The sequence below is a fragment of the Vitis riparia genome, chromosome 7 (genome assembly GCF_004353265.1).
Source record: "Vitis riparia cultivar Riparia Gloire de Montpellier isolate 1030 chromosome 7, EGFV_Vit.rip_1.0, whole genome shotgun sequence".
Lineage (NCBI taxonomy): Eukaryota > Viridiplantae > Streptophyta > Magnoliopsida > Vitales > Vitaceae > Vitis > Vitis riparia.
In genome coordinates this window covers 25671303-25694674 of record NC_048437.1, presented here as the reverse complement: position 1 = coordinate 25694674, position 23372 = coordinate 25671303, and the positions used below count along the sequence as shown (strand labels likewise).

The following is a 23372-nucleotide window of genomic DNA, read 5'->3' as shown; positions in this document are numbered from 1 at the left end:
ATTCCAAAGATCATTTTCTTGAATTTTCTCGCACTGTTGAGCTGTTATGCCTATTTCTATACCATGTCAGACTTCCTTTTTTTCTTCCCAGTAATTTTTCGTTACCATTCCAATCACCATGGATTGCGGGACACATGGCGTTGGACTCTGTGAGATCACTTTAATAAAGGAACTCTCAAGTCATTTTGATGTTCCCCATGTTCCCATTTTTCACTTTGAATTAGCTCCATCTCCTGTCCCCAGTGCCATTGTTTTTCTTTTTCACCTCACCCACAGAAGGACAAAAGGAAAAAAAAAAAGGTCGTGCCTTTTGTCAAAGTTTTCTTTAACTAGTTTTTTTGTTCACTTTTACTTATTATATTTGATCTTTTTCTACAACTTTTAAACTTAATCACCACTTTTTGTTTTGTTCATGAATAAAGAGGAGAAAATTTTTGGACTTAATCCAAAGTTGTAGCAATGGAAATATGTGTTCTGCCTCTAGCTATTGAAACCCAAAGCTTCCTTCTCCATTCTTAAAGATAAATATAGTGTACTAGTGGGGTGAATTTGACTGGAAAGGCCTCAATGTGAGTTTCTAGTACACTAGAATTGACTGGATAGGATAGTTCTAACACATGTTTCCAAATGTTTGCACGCATTTGGAGGTTGTTCTTGTTCATCTGGAAAATATCTTGATTTGATATACCCTCAGATCTCAAGGGAACCAGTGACAATGGATCCTAACTATTACAGCACCAGCAGGTGCTGGCCTATTAAAGCAACCTACTGATTCACATGTGACCTTTGAAGTTCCAATGCTTTATAGGCTAAGAAAGATTATAGAGAAACAGGATAATTATCAAAAAAAAGAAAAAAGAAAAAGAAAAGGAAAGGGAAAGATAACATAGGGAAAAAGATACATAATCAGGCAAAAAAATATGTTGATTGTTGATCGATTATATTATTGAGCTGGCATACTTACATGAAATACTCAGGAATAGGGACAACTCTACTGAGCAGAGAGGGGGTTGTGAGTTCTTTTCTTTGCTTCTTCTCGAATGCACGTAAGGTTCATTTTTATCTCCCTGCTGAGCCTTCCTTCAACAAGGTAGACAGGCAACCACCGCTTCGGTTCCACATCAACTACATATGTAAGAGTAGTGTAAAATTCTTGGCCTACCAAGGAATCTTTGCCTTCCCATGTATTTGTATTGCGCTGCAACATTCATCATTTCTTAAAATCATCACTCTTGAATATGGATCACAAAATCCTGCTTTATGTAGTTGAATGCAAGCCACGTCGTAGATGCAATTGCCGTAATAATTATACTGATTCAATATTTTATAAAACCGAGACCCTTAACCAAAGAAGAAGAAGAGAACGGAAGAAGAAAGAAGTATTGTACACTCTCCAGCCCTGAATTTTTAAATTACAAATACAGCACAAGAAATGCCAAGAATACCACAAAAAGATACTTTTCCTCCCCTCTCTCAAGTTGGTGCAAACATACACAAAACTGAGCAACTCACCATATCCACATATCTAACACTAGTGTTATCTATCTGAACCGACAGAATCTCAACCGAATTGTAGAAACAGCCATTGCAAGGATTGAATAGTAATGCTGAGAAAAGCACAAGCAAAAAGTTACAGTCCTCAAATGCTGACTGCAAAGCTTTGAACAAAAAGATTCCTGTTGATTCAAGTCTCACCTAGCTTAAGTTTACAATGAATTTTCTTTTTGCTGGCCATTTAGTCATCAATCACTCGTCATTGTTCTAATCAGTCTACCTACTTACATTTTTCAAGGAAGAAAAAACAGAAAAACAGTGACGGTTTCAAATCACAAAAGTTTAAAAAAGTGAGATAACATGCAAAATTCAAACCTAGAAATGCACAACCTAGAAACAACATTAAAAATCTTACCTGCTCAATAGACCATTTTCCTTCAAAAATTTGAAAGTCACCTTCAATCATCTTAAATTCAATATCACGCTTTTCACCGGAAGGGAGACTCTCAAGATCTTTCTCATAGCAATCTACAATTCCTTTGGCATTAAATTTCAGTCCAAATGCCAAATCTTGCTGTCCAATCTGTTGAAAGAATATAATGACATATCAAGTAGGGTTCAACAGGACCAAAATGATAGGGCTGAAGTAGAGCTATGTGCATAATTTAAATATTGTCTTGCAAACTTACAGATCATTGAAAGAATCTAGGGAGAGAGGGAGTGAGGGGATAAATGTATAATATATCAGGATATTTAAGGGATGGTGAAGAAAGGAGAAGACCAAAACAAGAGATATACTCAAAATCTCAACCAGAACTTCACACCCAGTGGTATACATATTTTAATATTTTAATGCTTTCCATCCACAGGTTCCCAAAAAAAATGCAAAGATCACGACCTCCTGAAACTAGTGGCCTCTCACTCCAAGCTTTAGAGCTCTAGCAGCAAAGAAGATCAAGCACAGACTTATGCATTACCCACTACCTGCCAAGTTTAGAAAAAACCAGATTCAACACTAAGTAACAAAATGGTTAACAGATTAGTAGTCAGTCTTACAGAGTCTGAAGATGCTAGCATATAGCACAACAAGCATCTTCACCTCTGAACAATAACATGATCCATCAACAGAACCTGGTCTGCAGTTCCAAACCACACAGAAATGATAGTTTTGGAAGGAAGCTCTGCTTTCCAAATAAGCTCAAAGGAAGAAACCTTCAAGGAAAGGCATACAAAGCCTTCTAGAAAGATTTCCACATAAATGTGCCTGACTTACAAAATAACCATTCTCCCTATCTTCTCAGAATGCTCCAAGATGGAAAGCTATACAAAACAGTTGGAATGTTCTATTCCCCATAAAAGTCCACTTCCCAGTCATTTACAAGAAAGGCACTGACACAAGCTGAGTTACCTAACATCAGCCTGCAATCAGACAGGAGCCCTTATACTAACCATAATTGTAAAAAAATCTGAGAGTGCTATCTGCAAACTCAGTCTCAAAGCTACTGGTTTGGGACCCAGAAATAATGAAAAATTAATCTGAAAAGCAGTTTGAAGATAAACAAGAAATTTGAAGGGAAAGCCAATGAGAAAGGACGAGACGATGGATATAAAATATCATTATGAAGAAAATTTACATGCTTAAGAGACTTCATCTACATGTCACAGAAACATAAGGAAACTCATTTTCAAGAAAGGGATAAATATTTTATTTCTCAAGCATATTTTAAATTACTTGAATGGTTTATCAGGAAACATATATGGGTTTCCTAATAATTTTAAGAGAAGTCCACCATTGGTTTCAGAAATGGGATGCAAGGCCCCGGGAATAGAGTTTGGGGTAGTTAGTACTGACGATCACTGTTTGTTAGGTCAAAAGCTTATTCTCACACCATTACACCACACCTGATTGACCTCTTCAGGGAAAAACAAATTAGGAGATATTTTTTGCAGGCCACATGCATTGTACTATTAACTCAACCCTAAACCTGCCAAAGAACAATCTCTACATATTTAGTAGCAATTATTCTCCTCTACAAGGCTGCAACCTATCTTGTTCCTTGCAAAAACTCTAAAAACCAGTTTTAATATTTTTACAACAGCAATAAACGGATTTTTTTTCTTTTCCTTTTTTTTTTTTTTTTGAATAAGAAAAAAACAATTATAGTAATAGAAGGGTAGAAAAAATAATGTGGGGGCAATCAGTTGTTAAAGGAAAACAACCAGTACCATACAAGCAACAAAAAGAAGTGCAAAATGAAATCCAGAGTCCAAGACAACTATGGTGGATACAATGTCATTTAAAGTACTTCAAGCTTGAACCATTTTAGGTATTGACTAAGCTATCTGCCCAAAAGAAGCTCTGATAAAAAAGGAAGACAAGATAGCAATGCTACCAACTCCCCTTTTATCAAAGCTTTGTTCCACTACATGAAGTGATACTTGAATCCTTCCTCGTCACTGCTCTACAGATCAACCTAGGCAGGTAACAGGAAATAGTCAGGTTAGGGAGTTTTAAATTTCTTAAGTACTCTTTTCCAGAAAATGAACCACTGCTCCATAACCTAATGTCCTTTATGGTAAAATACTAAAAGACCAAACCCTATTATCTAGCACTTCAGAAGGGAAGGATATACTATATGGCAGAGTATTCTCCATAAGACATAACCCAATATCCTTTATGATACTAAAAGACCAAACCCCAGCATCTACCACTCCAGGAAGGAGGCTATCTATATAGTAGAGTGCTCTCCACAAGACACCATAGGTTCTTGACCAAGGAAAGAGAAGGCAGAAAGTTGTTGCATTTAAAATACCATGCTATACCGAAGATTAGAACCCCTGACAAGCAACCACCTCAAAGCATTACTTGGTGTACCTAAAGAATTCAACTAGTTGTCACAAGTCATGGAGAAAAAGGAGAACATGGACCAAGAACAAATGATCAATAGAAGTAGCTACATGTAGAATGCCAAAGCATTCCTCCACCAGCCACACGTTCTCATCTTGATATAAGTCAAGGAAGGTCCTCTTCTTAGTTGGTAAATAGCAAGTGATTTATTGCTTAATAACAATACCTAGGGACATTTAAAACCAATGATCAGAAGAAATGCAGCATTTTGCAAGAGAGAATTGTTCATAGAGTATAGAAACTCTATCTAGCTAGTATAGTCTTTACAAGCTTATCCCTATCTTATAATAACCTTTTTCCCTTCTTCAACTAGAATATTTACAAAAATGTTTATAATAACTTTCCTTATTCTACAAGGAAATCTAATAATATTATTTTTTTGATAGATAAAACCAATTGCATTAAAAATAAAAATGCCACAAGGACGCACCAACATACAAAAGACGTATACAAATAGCACAAAAACACGAAAAGAACCACAACAACCCCCACCCTTAACCAGAACCAAGCCACTCAATGAAATCAAATAAAGACAAAGAATCTATCTATATGTACTTCTTTTCCCAAGTGAACAAATTTCTAAGAAAGAACATCTTCAAAAACTGAGCAAAATGCTCCTCGTTATCAAACAACCTGAGATTTCTTTCCTTCCAAATCGTCCAAAAGATACATAATGAAGCTACTCTCTAAACCCTTTTTCATTTTTTGCCCACAAATGAACCATGTCACCCTAATAAAGCCTCATTAACTATAGCAGCTTGCACCCAATGGATACCAAAGAGATCAAATAACAATTACCAAAGGATCCTAACCAGTGAACAATAAAGAAGGATGTAATCTGTGGATTCTTCATCTTCATTGCAAAGAAAACGCGTATTGACCAAAGACCACCCACTTTTTTTAAGTTGATTTAAAATCAAAACTTTGCCTTAAGAAGCTTGCCATGCGAAAAAGTTAACTTTAGAAGGGACCCACGAGTTCCAAACTTTTCACATTGGAAAAGAAATAGCAAACCCCAGTTCCAAAGCAGCATATAAAAGCTTAACAGAGAACTTATTATTGTCCAAATTTATCCACACCATCTTATCTTCTCCCTCTGTATCAACTACCATTCCTTGCAATCGTAAAAATAAATCCTCCACTTCATCCACCTCCTAATCATTCAAAGGTAAAAAAAAAAAAAAAAAAAAAAAAAAAAAGAAAAGGTTCTAATAACTTCTCACCCCTATCTAAACCCAAAGATCCGCCACCCATGCTTCTCTTGAAACAGCCAAGGTATATAAAGAGAGCAAGGAAACATGCAATGTTTCATTACCACACTATTTATCTGTCCAAAACTTCATCCTCCTCTCATTACCCAATACAAAAGAAAAACGACCCAAGAAAGAGTTTTGTTCCTTCGTAATGGATTTCCAAAGCCTTACTCCATAACCATCTTTAACTTCACCAAACCACCACCCACTCTCATCCTTTCTATATTTGCCCCCAATCGCTTACGTCTAAAAACACCTTTTTTAGTGGCATACCACCAACTCCATTTGCACAAAAACGCCTTATTTAACAAAAAAATACACCAAGTCTCTAACTCATCCATGCTCTTCTCCAAACACACAGTGGACCACTTCACAAGATGTATTTTTTTCACCAACCATCCACCTCTCCATAAGAAATCCCTTTGAATTTTTTCCAACCTCAATCTAATTGCCCTCAGAATCTTGAATAAAGACAAAATAAATGGGAATGCTAGATAATGTGCTCTTAAATCTTAATGAGAGTAAGTCGCCCTCTTATTGAGATTGTGAAAAGAGAGAAAAGGGAGAATCCCTAATTTTTCTTATTGAAAAAACTGTTAATAATACACATTGGACTTGGGTATATATATACATGTTAGTGGGACCCACAATATAATAAGGAAAGAAAAGGAAAAGTAAATAACTGAAATAACTGTATACTATCTAACATTCCCCCTCAAGCTAGAGCATATATGTTATATGCACCAAGCTTGTAACAAATGTATTTAATTCTAGGACCTCTGAGAGATTTAGTAAAAATATCTGCTAGTTGATCATTTGAATTGACAAAACTAGTCGCCACACATTCTAATGCGATCTTCTCTCTAATGAAGTGACAGTCAACTTCAATGTGTTTGGTCCTTTCATGGAAGACTGGATTGGATGCAATATGCAAAGCGGCTTGGTTGTTACAGATGAGCTTCATCTGTTCATCCTTTCCAAATCTCAACTCCCGAAGAAGATGTTTCAGTCATATGAGTTCACATGTTGCCAGAACCATAGCTCGATACTCGGCTTCAACACTAGATCGGGCCACTACATCTTGTTTCTTACTCTTCCAGGATATTAGGTTACCTCCAATAAAAACACAATACCCGAAAGTGGAACGTCTATCTGTGGGTGAGCTAACCCAATTTGCATCTGTGTAACCAACAACCTGGGTATGACCTCTGTTCTCGTACAACACACCTTGGTCTGGTGTGCTTTTGATATATCAAAGAATGCGGATTACAGCATCCCAATGGCTATTACATGGTGACTGTAGGAATTGACTAACAACACTTACAGGAAAAGAAATGTCTGGACGAGTAATGGTGAGGTAGTTCAGTTTACTTACAAGTCGCCGATATCTCCCAGGATCTCCTAAAGGCTCTCCCTGTCCTGGTATAAGTTTGACATTTGGATCCGTAGGAGTGTCTACCGGTTTACAGTCTAACATACCGGTTTCTTCCAAGATGTCTAAAGCATACTTCCTTTGGGAAAGAACCACACCGGAACTGGATTGAGCTATCTCAATCCCTAATAAATACTTGAGTTTTTCCAAGTCTTTGGTCTGAAAGTGGGTGAAAAAGTGTTGTTTTAGTTTCTGAATACCATTCTGATCACTGCTTGTAATAACGATGTCGTCCACATAAACTCCCAGATAAATACACTGCCCCAAAGAGTTATGATGATAGAAAACGGAATGGTTTGTTGTACTGCGGAACATGCCAAACTCCTAAACAACAGAACTAAAACGGCTAAACCATGCTCGAGGAGATTGTTTCAAGCCATATAGAGAACGGTGTAACCTGCACACTAAACTAGACTCCCCCTGAGCAACAAAACCAGGTGGTTGCTCCATATAAACTTCCTCAGCAAGATCCCCATGAAGGAAAACATTTTTAATGTCTAACTGATAAAGAGACCAAGAATGCATAGCAGCCATGGAAAGCAATAAACGAACATAAGCTATCTTGACAACAGGAGAGAAAGTGTCACCATGATCAGAACCATAAACCTGAGTATAGCCTTTAGCAACTAAGCAAGCCTTAAGGCGATCAACCTGACCATCAGGGCCAACCTTAATTGTGTAGACCCAACAACAACCAACTGTAGATTTACCAAAGGGTAAAACAACAAGATCCCAAGTGTCATTGGAGTGTAAAGCAGTCATTTCATCTACCATTACCTGTCGCCAGCCTGGATGAGAAAGAGCCTCAGGGGTGCTCTTGGGAAGAGAGACAGAAGATATAGCAGAAACAAATGCAGAATAGGGTGAAGATAATCGATGGTAACTCAAAAAATTGTAAATGAGATGAGGATTACGAGTAGATCGATTACCTTTCCGAAGAGCAATGGGTAAGTCAGCAGAAGGAGACAAAGTTGGGGCAGGAGAAGCCGAAGGGATAGGAAGTGAGTCAGCAGGTACCTCGGCCAAAGAAGGAGGAACAGCGACACGATGACGGTGATGATAAACCTGAAGTGGGCGAGAAGGCACTGCATCAGGTGGGGAGATAATGGGAAGGGGTAAGACTCCAGAAACAGGAAGAGACTTAAAGATGGAGAAGAATGGTGAGTCCTCAAAGAAAGTGATATCAGCAAAGAGAAAGTACCGATAAGTCTCAGAAGAATAACAACGATAACCCTTTTGAAGTCCGGAATATCCCAAGAAGATGCATTTTGTGGCTTTAGCAGAAAGTTTGTCCTGTCCAGGAGTGAGAATATGAACAAAGCAAGTACAACAAAAAACACGAGGAGAAAGGAAATAAAGTGGTTGGTCAGGGAAAATAAGGGAATAAGGAATCTGATCGTGTAATACAGATGAGGGCATATGATTAATCAAATAACATGTTGTAAGAACAGCGTCTCCCCAAAAACGAAAAGGAACATTACTATGGAAAATGAGAGTACGAGTTGTCTCAACAAGATGTCGATTCTTACGTTCAACTATCCCATTTTGTTGAGGAGTATGAGCACAAGAAGACTAATGAAGGATCCCATGTTGGGACATAAATAAAGTAAATGATGTAGAAAAATATTCCCTGACATTGTCACTGCATAACACACGAATAGAAATATTGAACTGGGTTTAGATTTCAGCATAAAATTTCTGGAAAATAAAGAATAACTCAGCTCGATTTTTTATTAAAAATAACCAAGTATATCGAGAATAATCATCAATGAAAGTGACAAAATACTGAAATCCTAAAGTAGACACGGTCCGACAAGGACCCCAAACATCAGTGTGGACACGAGTATGTTTCCCCAGTTGACAGGACTCACACGCAAGCGACGGCAAAGATGAAAAATGAGGGACCATTTTCTGGAACTTGGATAGACTAGGGTGGCCCAAGCGACTATGGATGAAGAAGGGAGAATCAGTGGAAATGCAAACTGCGGGAGTTAAAGACAAGGTGAGGTGATAGAGGCCTTGAGACTCACGTCCTATGCCAATCGTCTTCCCCGTACTCCAGTCCTGCAAGGTCACAAATTTATCAGAAAAAGTGATAGAACAGTTAAAAGTGCGAGTTATTTTGCTGATGGAAATAAGATTAAAGGACACTTAGGGGCATAAAGGACAGAATGGAGAGGTAGGGAAGGAAGAGGCTAAGCTAAACCAAAACCTTTAGCCATAGTTTGGGAACCATTAGCTAAAGTAACAGTAGGTAAGGCAGAGGTAGTAGTAATAGAAGAGAAAAGATCCTTATTACCAGATATGTGATCAGAAGCGCTAGAATCTAGAATCCAAGGTCCAAGAGAAGATGTGTGGGTAAGACAAACAAAAGCATTACCAGTCTGGGCAATAGAAGCAACAGAAGTTGACTTGGTGCCCTGATAGCGGAGATAGTCATCATACTCACTGTCAATGAGGGAAGTACCCTGAGATGTGAAGGAACTGGGAGGCTGAGGTGACTGAGGATCAGATGACTGGGCCACGTGGGCAGTGCAGGGAGGCCGCCCATGTAACTGATAACACCGATCACGAGTGTGGCCAAGTTTATTACAATAGGTGCAATGAGGATGTTGGCCTCTACCTCGGTTACCACTGCGACCTCCTCGAGAGTTAGTTTGAGAAACTAACACAGAAGAATCTGAAGTGCTATCAGATGGCAAAGTCTGAGTGGAGAAGATACGGAGGAGGCGAGCAAACACATCATCCAAGGATGGGACGGAGGAACTGCCAAGAATCTGATCGCGGACGATTTCAAGATCTGGACGAAGGCCAATAAGCGTAAGAACCATGAAGAACTTGTCAATCTGTGTTCGTTGATCCCCAACATCAGTAGTAAGAGGCATCACGATCAAAAATTTCTCCGTAAGAGAGACAATCTAGCCAATATAAGTAGATAAATTCATATCTTGTTGTCTGACATTGACAATACAATAGAAGAAGCCACCTTATAAAGACGTTGGATATCATTCGTGTATAGCCCTTTCGCCTGATTCCAAAATTTAAAGCACGTTTTGTAGGCCCGAAGATGAAGCATAATCTTAGAATCAACTGATTGCCATAACACACTACATAATTGTGCATCTATCTTCCTCCATTGTACTCTGTCAACCTCAGGGATATCCGCCTCCTGCATAACAAGGTGATCCTCATAACCTTGACCCATAAACCAAAGCTCCACAGAGGCAAACCAGGACAAATAATTTTCACTGCCAACCAATTTCTCCAAAGTAATCATAGGAGATCCAGATATGACAGAGGAAAAAATGAAACTTTTAGTAGTCATATTTACTTATCTGGAGAACGAAATATGTTTGGATCGAAGAGAGCCCTAATACGGCTTCAGATCGCGGCTGAAAGAAGAAAAAACCGAGGATCCGCGGCTGTGAGAGACCAAATAGTAAAGAAAAACAAATGTGGCGCTACTAGAAGGGTAGAAGAACACTTCCTAAGACACGTGCAGGGCTCGGGGTGGAGAGGAAGTCACCGGAGGTTGCCGGAAAGGCTGTTTAGAGGGCCGGTGGAGACAAAAAAACCCAAAAAAATGCACTTGCAGGGCTCGGAAGGGACAAGCACAGATGGAGGGTAGCTAGACAGCGTCAGGCGAGGCTGGAGGTGGAAGCGCGTGGCCGGAAAGTGCTCCACACGCCCTCACGCGCTGGCACGTGAGATTCAAGCCATCAGAGAAGAAACGCGTGTGGCTAGCGCGTGGATGAGAATCTCCCTCCGGTGCTTTGACAAAACTTGAAGATCTCCTCCTTGCGCACCTGATGGTATGGTCGGTGTCGGAAAAGGACGTCACCGGAAAAGTCGCCGGCGGTGAGGGTTTTCTGACGGCGATATGGTTGATCAAAAAGCTTTAAGAGATGGGAAAGGTGACCAGAATGAAACACGGTCACCGAAAGGTTTCACAGAATTGATTCACAGATAAACCGGAAATAATTAGGTTTTTTTCTCCCTAGGCTCTAATACCATGTGAAAAGAGAGAAAATGGAGAATCCCTAATTTTTGTTATTGAAACAATTTTTTAATAATACACATTGGACTTGGATATATATATACATGTTAGTGGGACCTATAATACAATAAGGAAAGTAAAGGAAAAGTAAATAAATAAAATAAATGTACACTATCTAACAGAGATGAATTGCCTTTTCCACAATGAGAATCTTTTACAAAACCTCTCTTCCACCCCATCCCAGACTGACACTAATCTAAACGAAGCAACTAGAGGCAACCCTAAATAGGTAGAAGGAAGTGTGCCTTCTTGTACCCAAGTTCTAAAGCCAACTCCTCAACTTGATCCACACTACCAATAGGAATCAGCTCACTTTTCTCCAAGTTCACTTTCAACCCCGAACAAGCCTCAAACCACATGAGCAACTAGCATAAATGAACTATTTGATCTTGGGATGCCTTACAAAAAACAAGAGAATAGTCGGCAAACAACAAATGGGACACCTCCTCCCCTTCACCTTCTCTCCTCTTCACCTTTACCCCTAAAATATAACTACCTTTTGTAACTCTTCAAAGAAGAAAACTTAGAGCCTCCATTGCCATAACAAATAAATAAGAAGACAAAGGGTTCCCTTGCCTCAAACCTTTAAAGATCTAAAAGAAACCCTAGGAGTACCATTAAAAAATCATTGAAAACCTTGAAAATGAGATGCACCATTTAATCTAATCTACCCACCTCTGTCTAAAATTCATCTTTTCAAGAACGAACAACAAGAAGTTTCAATTCACATAATCATAAGTCTTTTCAATGTTTATCTTACACAAAGCACCACAAACATTACTCTTTAGCAAAGAGTCAACGGCCTCATTTGCTATTAGCACTGCATCAAGAATTTGTTCACCTTCTACAAAAGTATTTTGTGACTACGAAATCACCTTACCCACCACCAGCTCGAGTCTATTAGCTAAGACCTTTGCAAGGACTTTATACGAATTGCCTACCAAACTAATAGGCCTAAAATCATTAAGATCATCCGCACCCCATTTCTTTGGGATTAACACCAAAAAAGGAGCATTAAGACTCTTCTCAAATCTCCCTTATCATAAAATTCTCTAAAAAAACTCACCACCTCATTCTTCACAAAATCCCAACTAAAGTGCCAGAAAGCCAAAGAAAACCCATTCATCCTAAACCCTTATCTCCATTTAAATTCAACAAAGCAATGAAAACCTCCGCCCCTGAGAATAGCTCTTCCAACTATTCTGCCTCGTAAGTGCCTAAAACTTTAATAACCAGAGCATTGATACTAGATCTCCAGTCTGGAGGTTCTAATAAAAGAGAACCATAAGCCCTTACTACCCCTTCCTTCAAACCATCCACCTCAGAGAACCACTCGCCATTAATTTTAATCCTAGTCAAGTAGCCATTTTGTGGAAATACCTAGCATTTTTGTCTCCCTCTTTAAGCCATAATTCCCTAGATTTCTGTCCCCACGAAATTTCTTCCGAACGGCCCCAGTTACTGTAGTCCTCCATATCAATAATTGTAAGGAAATATATATTATTATTGAAAGGACAAGTCATAGTTGAAACGAAGGCCGTCCATATTTTCTGTCAGTGGCTTCATTCAATATGCAGAATCAAAATAACTCTACTCGTCTTCTGTATAAAATTATCGCAAAGACAAAGCCCAAAGACCTCACATCACTGAGAGACTAGCATAGCATATGAAAATTTAATACGAGAAATGAAATAACTGAACCTGAAAAAGTCGAGCGAATTTCTCTCCTTTTTCAATCAACTGGCTGACTGCGAGGCCCGGAATAAAATCGGCCAATCCCTCATAATCAGTCAAAATGCTCCAAACAGTGTGGAGGTTAGCATCAATAACAATTTTGGATCGAATCCTCCGAGAGTTGTTTCCGAGCTTCTCTATCTCAACCTCTTCCACGCCATTGTTCTCAAGCTTCTCTACCTCAATCTCTTCATCACCATCAGCATCGCCGCCGAAGGAGGAGGAATCCTCATTAGAGTACCCAAATTTGTAGGAAAAGAGCTTCGGAGAGGCGGCAGCAGCAGCGGCAGCACCTACCAAGGCATGGGAGGAGCTAGTGGAGCTAGGACTTCTGATTCTATTCGCGGCGGCGGTAGCGCCGGGGGAGGTACCCCCATCGCGGAAGAAGAGAGTGTGGGGCGTTCCTGATGAGATTGGAAAAGCGCGCATATTGGGGATCAGCAAATCCATATCCGCAGTGCCACTTTCTCTTCTCAAATTGGACTGGGTTTTATTCTCCAACTCCCTAACGGCTTTTTAGAACCATGCTTTCTTAGTTCTTATCTATATTTCCCAAGTGCGACAGTAAAAACTGTTTGGGCTGGGCTTCCGGCCCATTTCGAAGAAAAAGGAGGACCGGTTTCATTTTTAACGAAAGCCCAAGGCCTAAGCAATGAATTATTATACATGGTTTTAAAAAGGGCATAGGACCGTCTCGTCTGACCGTTGGCTTGTCACCATTTTGGCTCAGTTCGGTCATTTGAACCGTCCAAGGATTGGACCAGCCTCGAACCAAATGAACCGGCATTGGACCGGTGAACCATATGAACTGATGGTTGGACCGGTGAACCGGCCGAACCGGTTCCCCTGAATCCAACAGTTCGAATTGATTTTATTTTTTTATTTTCTTTTTACTCCATCAAAACGATATTGGTTTGATACATCATGCATCGAAACAACGTTGTTTTGGCGAGTATAAAACACATGCCCCCCAGCAACCTTAACCCACTGGTCCCCGTTACTCCCTCTCAACTCTGCATGCTCCTCCGCCGCAGCTGGACCCACCGACGAGGATGCCAACAGTCCTCCGAATATTGCGAAGTTGCTGAGTTGCAAAGAATATTACATTTTAAAATTTTATTTTTAATATTTAATATTTTATTCATTTAGTGCATATTGATTTATTGGATTGTCATTATTCATTATTCATTAAATCGATTGAAGTTTGAATAATTTTCATATTCTAATTAGATTTTATATTTTTATTTGCTTTATTTTAATTTTATATTGATCTTTAAAATGTTTTATTTGTGTTTAAATAAATTAATGGAATCATTGAAAACATTAGGAATTAAAATAAATTTTTGGAAATATTAGGAATTCAAATAATTATATGATTTTTAAATAATTTTCTGATTTTGAAATAAAATTATGATATTGAAATTTTAAATAAATTTTTTATTTGAAAGTAAATTTCTAATTTTGAAAAAAAAAAAAAATCTGTAATAAATTTCAAAATTTTTAATAATTTGATTTTTTTAAATTAATGTGGGGGTTTAAAATTTGTTCAATAATTTGATTTTTTTAATTAAAAGGTAAAGAAATTATTGTAAAAATTTAAATAAAATTTATTTTATTTATTTATTATTTTTAATAATATATAAAATATATATTTATGAGATCGGTTAAACCGTTGATCCCACCAATAAATTGTGAATCAAAAAATTTTCTAGTTTAATGTCTAATTTGATTATAAAAATATTGTTATTATATTCATAATAAAAATAAATTATTTTTGTATTATTTTCATTAAAAAAAACTTTAATTTAAATTTATAACAAAATTATTTAAAAAATAAAAATAAAAACTTTTATTAAATAAAAAAAAATGCTTGTTGAAAGAGGAGGAACATACTTTGCTGGGGATCGGAGTTCCTAAAGTGAATTCAGAAAGAGGACGGGAAATCTAAAGCGGCGGTCGGAGGAATCAATGGGGGGAGGGGCAAATGTGTAATAATGAAATTGTGTTCTCAAAGTGTGTTCGCACAGGGGGCGCACGTTAACACCAAGGCATGCCAACACAGCAACCCACGGACAACAGTTAAAAAAATAGGCAGACAATAGATTTTGCCCATCACTTCCCTCATCCTCTCCAATTAACTTCACACCAGATAGCCTTATCTTCTGAATTTTTACCCCCAATCCCACAACCATGGCTTCCGCATTTTCTTCTTGCTCTGTTTTCCAGGTTCTACTCTTTTCCCATTCTCACTACCTCATGTATATGCAGATATATGTTGCCTGGTTGATTTTTTTTTGTTTTCACAATATGGCTATGTTTGATTGATACTTTTATTGGGAAAATAGGGTTGTTTGATTTTTGGTCTATCATGGCAACGATATGATATGTGGGTGTGGGTTTGCTTTTTCAGGCCGTCTTCAGCAAAGATATCCCCAGTTTGCCAAGGACGCCTATGGTTTCTTGTATTGGAAAGACCCCAACTTTAAGCTGCCATGGACGAGGCTTGGCGTCAAAATCCCATTATGCCTCTTGTTTTTCTATCACACCACTTTCTAAAGCAAGTTCAGCTGGTCACCGAAGATTGATGTGTGTTAACTCTATGGTAAATGTAAGTATGCTATCAGATTAAGATTTCCCCCCCTTTCTGGGTACTGTTCATGAAATTGAGATCATGGTCAGCAAACAAGGAATTGGGAGGGTAAGAAATTTTGAACATTCTTAACTGGGTATTGTTGAATTTGGATTTGGTACGATACTGCAGAGAATGTATGTTTCCCTTGAGATAGTTTGTGAAGTATTAACCATTGTTCCATTTTCTTCCATAGAATTCTGTATCTTGGTATTGTTTTTCTAATTTGTGGTCTATACTTGTCTTGGTTTAGATGCTTACTTGGTTGTGTTATCTCAGGAGGTAGAGCTGCAAGCGAAAGTGACAACCAAATGCTTCTTTGATGTAGACATCGGGGGTGAACCTGTAGGTAGGATAGTAATTGGCCTCTTTGGAGAAGTAGTTCCAAAGACTGCTGAGAACTTCCGCGTCTTATGTACAGGCAAGCTTTGGCTTCCTACTATCATCACCATCATCATGAACATCAACTTATTTGTTATTATTACTATTGTGGATTGGTGGATGTGGCAGTGCATTTAAAATCTGAATTTGAAAAAATGTATTTGAAAATTCAGGAGAGAAAGGATACGGTTACAAAGGATGCTCTTTCCATCGTATTATTAAAGATTTCATGATCCAAGGAGGGGATTTCACTGAGGGAGATGTAAGTTATTCTTGTGTGAGGTTCCACTAAATAAGGCTATTCTCATTAAGCTGAAAATTGTGGTGTTTACTTGCTGCAGGGAACGGGAGGAATCAGTATCTATGGCTCTAGTTTTGAAGATGAGAACTTTGCCTGTGAGTGTTTGCTACAGCCTGGATAGGAGTATTCTGGTTTAATATTTTATATTGAAAGCTTTGCCAAATCTCTTCCCGTTTCGTAAAATTGGAAATTCTATGAGGGAGTCTTGAAACTGCATGGCTGGTACTGTATCTAGGTTGCTGAATTGTAGTGTAATTATTTGCAGTGACTCATGTTGGACCTGGGGTATTGAGCATGGCCAATGCTGGTCCCAATACCAATGGCAGTCAATTTTTCATTTGCACCGTAAAGGTGAGATATATTCAACCTTTTCAGCTCTCTTACAGCATCAGTTTCAATTTTTTTTGGGCAAATTTACACACTTTCCTTTTCTCATATGTTAGTACAAATGCCTCTTGTATTCTATTATCCCTTGAAAGCCTGGTAATTCTCATATTTAATTATCAGTGATGTCGTTGGTGAAAGCTATTCAATATAGATACATTTTCAATTATGTCAAGATCGCACAAGATTGTTTAATTCGTTTGTGATGGTGCTTGCTGGAGGAAAGGAAATATCAGGTCTTGGTGTCGTAACTCATTTTATCACTATTTTAAATAATGAATTGATTATAAACAAGAATAGTTACGTACGTCTTCAGATTGATAATGACTGCACATGCACTATTCACCTGCCATATAAAAATGATTATTTGGAGGAGCATGTTGTCAATGGGCTCAAATCCTGACACATCTACCAAGAATATCTTTATATATGCTTTGGTCGGTCACCAAGGTGATGGATGAATTCCATTACTATTCCCCCATCTGCTCAACCACCAGAGTGAGCATTAATATCAAAGAGTCATGAAAGAGACTTGAAAAGAGTGATTACATTAACATATGGGATCAGATATTATTTGGGAGAAAAGATAGAAATGGTTTTTAAGGTATTTCTTTGGTAGAATGTGTTTTTGGTTAATATGAGAGATATCTCAGAGGCAAGTTGGTCCTAACGGATCTGACGTATCTCCCATTTTATGCATGTGCATCAATGTACCCCTGAGAACTGTTCTTAGTTTTTCTCTAGATGAACTCAACCAGCTTCTCTTCCCAACTCATGAATAGGAAAGAAAATAAATTGGAGTAGGAAAATTACATGATTTTGCGGTTCCTAGTTTCTCAATTTTGTTAATCTCAAGCGTGAGGGATACACTTGATAATTGGATTGCTGTCCTTTTCTGTGTAAGATATTTTGGTAGAATTTAAATGTGAACTGATCCCTACAATTGAATATGCATGGATATAATTCTGTTAGATCAAATAGGTAATCTTTTTGCTCAACTTCTCTGTAAAAAAATGCCCTTAATTTGCATTTTGTAGACTCCATGGTTGGACAGACGCCATGTTGTGTTTGGACATGTCATTGACGGAATGGATGTTGTGCGGAATCTCGAGTCTCAAGAGACAAGCAGGTCAGATTACCCAAAGTTGACATGCAGAATTATAAATTGTGGGGAGTTGCCCATGGACAGCTGATCTGCCATCTGACTAAATAATACCTTTGATCTTTTTTTCTCTAGTTTTGTCGCCTTTTGGGGTATGTAATGGCTTTACCAAATAGGCTTGTATGTGAGATTATTAGTTTTGTATTGGCTGAGAAATTAAGAGGGAATTCTACAAGCTCTTCCACATAGCTTCTTAATTTATCCATCTTTATGCAACTGGCTGATATATGGTGTGCATGAATACTGAATTCATTGCATCCAATCTCTTAATAAAGTTAATAGATATTTGGAGAAAAACACAGTGATACGCATCATGAGATTTTGTTTTGCGTCATTTTAGTAAACATGCTGATGGAGTATTACATAAAGATTCTAGATTTACTTCATTTCACCTTACATAAAGATACTCGCTGCAAAACTAGGAAGTATTCTGCAGGTGAAGTTTACATAGATATATCATATATTTGAGACTAGTGGGGTACCTATGCAAGGACTACAGTTTCAACTGCAGTGGATTGAATAACTTGCTCCAACTGCTCTCCTTCTTCACCTTCCCATATTTCAGGTAGGGCTTCTTTGATATTGTGGATGCTGCCCAAGGCATGGTCTGCACCAGGCACAAGCACCGAGCTCCCCACCTGCCATCAATATTCTCATTTAGTCAATTTGCAGGTCATTGTGACACAAGGCAAAGATAAGAGCTTACTATAACTGTATGAAGCCCAGCTGCTTTCCCGCTTGCGATATTTCGAGCACTGTCATCAAAGAATATCTGAGGAAGGGAAGCAAAATCCATCAAACCATTGTGATAAAAATCGTAATCATGGCAGATAAAGAAGGAACATTAGATCCCAAGAGGGGACGAGTTTCTGGGCCCTTACTGTTTTCTTAGGATCAACATTTGCAATCCGTATAGCAGCTTCAATGGCCTCCACAGATGGTTTACAGAGAATTGGCGATCTGGGGCGGAAACTGTTACTTTCAGCCATATCAGCTGCATTTTCTTCTGGCTCACTTGCACCTTCCTTGCAGACTCCATTTCCCTCCAGCTCCTCATTGTATTCAGTTGGTTCAGGAGGAGGATTAAGAGTTTCAAAGCATATGACACCTTCAAAACAACCTTCCAAGCCCAACCTGTAGAGAACTTGAGCCGCATGCTCTCTGTCTGCATTAGTGAAAATCTGAAAACACCAGCACACATTTTGGAATGTCATATAGCATGGTTGCAAATGCAGCTAAACATTTACTTCTGAAATGAAAGCTTGTGGACATATTTTACATACTATTTTACGCTGTGGCATTGAGAGCAGAAGGTTCCTTAACACTGGATCCGGCTTTAGTGACTCATAGGGTAATCTTCCATGAACATAGGCATGAAACTCATCATCATCGAATTCATAACCAAGAGCCTGAAAGGTAAGAGACTGAAACTCATAAATTCCTCGATAAAATGAACAAAGGTACCAAGAGCTGGGAAAAACAGGAATAACAATGGAGAAGATAAACCCAGCTCTATTTTACCTTTAAACCAGCCATTGTTGTCCCATACTCCCTGTATAGTTCCAAGCACATCCTTGGCACTTCACTTTCTTCTATATTCAAGTGTTGCAACATGTAGTCTGCAAATTGAGATCACCCATTTTCAAAATCACCATAAATTCACAATAATACCAGCATCTCAGTATCATGATCAGTATTGTTTAGAACCATACCTTCTATGTTCTTGCGGCAAGCCAAGTTCAGGCCTGAGCTCATGGGGTACAAGGTATCATCCATATCTGGGAAAAACATAAAGAACCCATAAATAGAAGAAATCTTTCATATATAGGTTTCAGTAAACAAGGTCGATTTTAATTCCAATTTCTCTGCAATAATATTAGGTCGAATTTCCAAATAAATCTCTTAATCTTCAACTTGTGATCTTGTCATCTTGATCATTCATTTGGGAAATATTACTAATTTTTGTTTTTAAGGAAAAGACCATGATCATGTTCATTCAATGTCCCTTCTGCCACCAATAAATCTGTCTGGTCATTAGAACATACCAAAGAGCAGGCACTCATACTTGGCTCTATTGGACCCCTCAACAGCATCCATCTTCAAGAACAAATCTGCAGGAAGATTCCACAAGATCAAAACAAAAGTGTATTGAAAATTCTATTCAACATGCCCCATACCCCACACCCACAGAAGATGGAGGAGAATTATTGATCTGTTAGTAGCCTTAGAGATTCATGAACATCAGTAGAATACATTCATTGTTTTTCATTTCTAGTTGTTCAGAGTCTAGGATTCTTACACTATGACTAATATGGTGGGAATTCATTCAAGCCAAACAACTTGGAAAACATTGAAAATGAAATAATCACAGAAAAGCTAAACACAATAAGATGCAGTGAAGGGAAAAAAAAACCTAGTGAACCCATCAAGAAGAGCATGGATGAAGAAAGGCCTAATGCTCAGAGCTTCCAATTTATAGGCAGGATTACCCTGTCTCATCCAATACTTAAAGAGGCCAACATATTCTATGCAAAATTGATGGGATTTGTGATGAAAACAATGCAAGCTTATCAATGAGAACCGCATCATCTGATATAAAATAAAGCCGAAGCTTTATAGAATATAAGAGGGTTAAAAAATAAATAGACGGTGCAGCACTTAAAGATCACCTTCAAATACAAATATACAATAGATGAACAGTCCGATGCACAACCAATGGTTCGCTTACAGGGCCTATTTATATGACTTAAAGGGTGCCCCACTCTCAATTAAGACACTTTTGAGGTGACAGTAGCAAGCATATGAGGTGGAGCATATTTCTTCTTCTCTTTAAGACAATGCCTAATTCTAAAGTCACTTGCTTTCTGTTAAAGGTCGTTTTCAGTAAAATTAGGTGGCTTTAGAGGGAGGCCACATATGCCACCACACTCATATGCCAGGAGTTGGGTTTCAATTAAACAACAATCTATGACTCTTATGCATGTTGGCCACCATGTTTATTTATTGATGATGATCATTTTGAAAAAATGGAGTGGATGCTGATTGGATCACAGACAAAAGAGGAAATGGCAAGTTACTGTTTCTTGTTGTCTAGAGACTGGGAATAGCTCAAATTGGTCTTGGATTCTGAGAATCCAAGAACTGGATGAGAATAGTTGTTAGTGGGCTTGGGAAGATGAGGATTATTCCTTAAAAGTACGGAATAACCGCAGAGTAGCTATATTCTACTTAAATTCTATACGAGAAAATGTTAACATGCTGCACAATCCTTTTGCTTCAACTGGAAGCCAAGCCTGAAAGTTCAATTTTCTGGTTGCAATAGCAGAACATGAAGAAAATATTAGCAAATTGCCTTAGAACTTACTTGACAATTAGAATGAGCAAATTCAGCGTGCTGTTACCTTTCATGACAGATTTGACAGTTCAGTTTCCAGAAATTTGTGATCTCTTATCTACTTTAACATATCATTCAATCACAGAAAAGGTTCTGCAAATCTTTTAAGCATAAGCGGAGAACTGATTCTTGCTCGTTTTTACAGAGGAAATAAGCGATCAATGTCCAGTATCCCTTTTCCTTTAGTTTCTCTAACAGGTGGCACAGAAATTCTTGTGGCATTTTCAGAGGCATGCTTAACTTTCTGCTTGAGTTCCATGTGCTTTTCCACATATATTCTTCCATAGGACTCCACTATCCCATCTTTCTGTACCCTTCCATCCATTTGCTAGTCTGAATAAACCGAATATTTGCCATTCTGTTGCAATGCCCCATCTCATCATCGTCCTCGCCTTTCCAACTGATTGGTGTATGAACAGTCTTTCCATGGTGTAACAAAAGATCTTAAGAACAACTGAACAACATTTTGCTTTGTATGAGAAAATGTCTTAGACCCAACTCTTGTTATGCTGTTCTTTCACATCAGCTACCAAGGAATTTATACTTGTTCTGAGTTCTGCTAAGTATCTGTCATTTTTACTTGACTGTTCCACCACCCCCATGAACTTCCAAAATACTGTGTCAGCTCCAGGATGTATTATGTGGCTCTCCTTTGCCTTGAGGAAATAAGTGCTAGAAGAACACCTAGTCTTGAAAATTTTTCTAAGTAGAGACGAGACAAGAGTCACATGTGTGCAGTACTCTTCATCAACTCACCTAATTTTCCTTGCATGTTTCATTTTCAAATCTTGGAATGGGGCCTGGTCTATAATGGATGGCTTCTTTTAGTGTTGTAAACCTCTTGAACTCTTAAAGAGAATTTTTCTAAGGCCAGTTACTTTGAGAACATTTCTCTGCTGAATTTGGCAACAATGGAGGAAGACCCAAAATACTGCTGCTTGGTTATTTGAATAATGAGGACCTGGGGTTGTATCATATTAATTAGTAAAACCAATAGTGCTGACTGTACTGGGTTTATCAAATGATCATTGGTTAAAATGACAAAATCTTTGATTATTGTTGTGTCCTTGGGAAAAAAGAGGGAGTTGTTTGGGAGAAAAAGGGCCATTATTGCTACTTTTGACTCCTTCCATCTTCTCCCCTGGTTGGCTAGTAGAATACCTGCCTTCCATGAGTGTTAGAACAATTTCATGTTGATTGTTGGACCTTTCCTATAGTTTTAGTTGGTGTTTGCTTTTTTTACTTGATTTTAAATACAAACTAAAATGTATTTAATAACATTAAGTATTAAGTTGATATTATATTTTTATTAAGTATTAAAAAAATCTCAATAAATTATTTTTAATATTTAGAAAAAGTAAAATATTTTATCATTTTCTATTCAATAAAAAAAATTTTAAAATAAATACTAAGTTAACAAATAAATAATTAAATAATTTAAAATCTGAAAGTAAAATAGTTTTAACAAAAAAACAAAAAAAAACAAATAAATACCTTAGATTGCATTTGGTTTTAGAAAATTTAAAAGAAAACATATGAAAAAAAAGAGAGAAAGAAAAGTAAAAACAAAGGCTTAAAATTAATAAATTAATTTTATATACCATTTTAAACTTGTTTCTTTTATTTAATTTTTCTACATAAATATTAAATAATTTTAAAATATATAAATTTTAAACTATTTTTTAATTATATATTTTTTCACATTTTTAATATAAGTAAAAATAATAAAATCATTTTTTTTAGTATTTTCCTTAGAACCAAGCATGGTTAAACTTTTTAAATTAGTTTTAACATGATATTAAAATTTTAAACCAAGAACCCACCTACTTTATTTTTTTTTTTTGAAAAAGTGGTTTGGTCAACAATAAAAGTCTTAAACTTTTAAGTCAAATAATAAGCCACCAACTTTGAAAATGGACTTAGTTGTTTAACAATTAATAAAATAATTTCTTTCTTTGAGTGGTTAAGTCAATCTATGGAATAATTTATTCCCTAGGTTGAAAACCCTTAAAACATAGAAAATTAGGTTTGCTTTCAAACTTATAAGATACTTCCTTTATAAACACAAAATTATTTTGTGAAGAATATTAACATCGGGATTGTAAAGAATATTAACGTTGAGATTGTACCCATAATTAATTACTTTAATATAAATTTTTGTTTCGCAAATTTTTTCTATTGATTTGCCTATTTTTGCTAGACTTTCACAAAATTTATGTGTACAAATATATAATTAGTTAAAA

The 23372-nt window shown here is 37.3% G+C and overlaps 3 protein-coding genes across 10 annotated transcripts; 1 reads left to right on the top strand and 2 right to left on the bottom strand.

Annotated features, from left to right (window-relative positions):
- Positions 1-865: 865 nt before the first annotated feature.
- LOC117919269 lies at positions 866-13374 on the bottom strand. 6 transcript variants are annotated; one of them, XM_034836405.1, is made up of 4 exons: positions 12846-13374; positions 1910-2077; positions 1513-1607; positions 1107-1198 (listed from the first exon to the last, which is right to left on the bottom strand). In XM_034836405.1, the coding sequence occupies exons 1-3, from the start codon at positions 13326-13328 to the stop codon at positions 1542-1544; spliced, it is 717 nt and encodes a 238-aa protein (XP_034692296.1). In that variant the 5' UTR covers positions 13329-13374; the 3' UTR covers positions 1107-1198; positions 1513-1541. The 6 variants fall into 6 exon arrangements, 4 of the variants coding, with proteins under 4 accessions (XP_034692294.1, XP_034692296.1, XP_034692295.1 ...); XR_004652054.1 differs by lacking the exon at positions 1107-1198 and adding an exon at positions 1696-1777 and having other exon boundaries at positions 1267-1607; XR_004652053.1 differs by lacking the exon at positions 1107-1198 and adding an exon at positions 1696-1774 and having other exon boundaries at positions 1267-1607.
- Positions 13375-14884: 1510 nt separating this feature from the next.
- LOC117918831 (peptidyl-prolyl cis-trans isomerase) lies at positions 14885-17951 on the top strand. The gene is made up of 7 exons (XM_034835756.1): positions 14885-15104; positions 15289-15486; positions 15787-15928; positions 16062-16150; positions 16230-16284; positions 16455-16540; positions 17611-17951. The coding sequence occupies exons 1-7, from the start codon at positions 15069-15071 to the stop codon at positions 17764-17766; spliced, it is 762 nt and encodes a 253-aa protein (XP_034691647.1). The 5' UTR covers positions 14885-15068; the 3' UTR covers positions 17767-17951.
- A 118-nt stretch (positions 17952-18069) lies between these two features.
- On the bottom strand, positions 18070-20427 carry LOC117918830 (uncharacterized protein C24B11.05). Of its 3 annotated transcripts, none has more exons than XM_034835754.1 (8): positions 20405-20427; positions 19781-19846; positions 19448-19513; positions 19257-19354; positions 19019-19144; positions 18617-18916; positions 18442-18507; positions 18070-18373 (listed from the first exon to the last, which is right to left on the bottom strand). In XM_034835754.1, the coding sequence occupies exons 2-8, from the start codon at positions 19830-19832 to the stop codon at positions 18218-18220; spliced, it is 864 nt and encodes a 287-aa protein (XP_034691645.1). In that variant the 5' UTR covers positions 19833-19846; positions 20405-20427; the 3' UTR covers positions 18070-18217. The 3 variants fall into 3 exon arrangements, with proteins under 3 accessions (XP_034691645.1, XP_034691644.1, XP_034691646.1); XM_034835753.1 differs by lacking the exon at positions 20405-20427 and adding an exon at positions 20149-20237; XM_034835755.1 differs by lacking the exon at positions 20405-20427 and adding an exon at positions 20035-20116.
- Positions 20428-23372: the final 2945 nt, after the last annotated feature.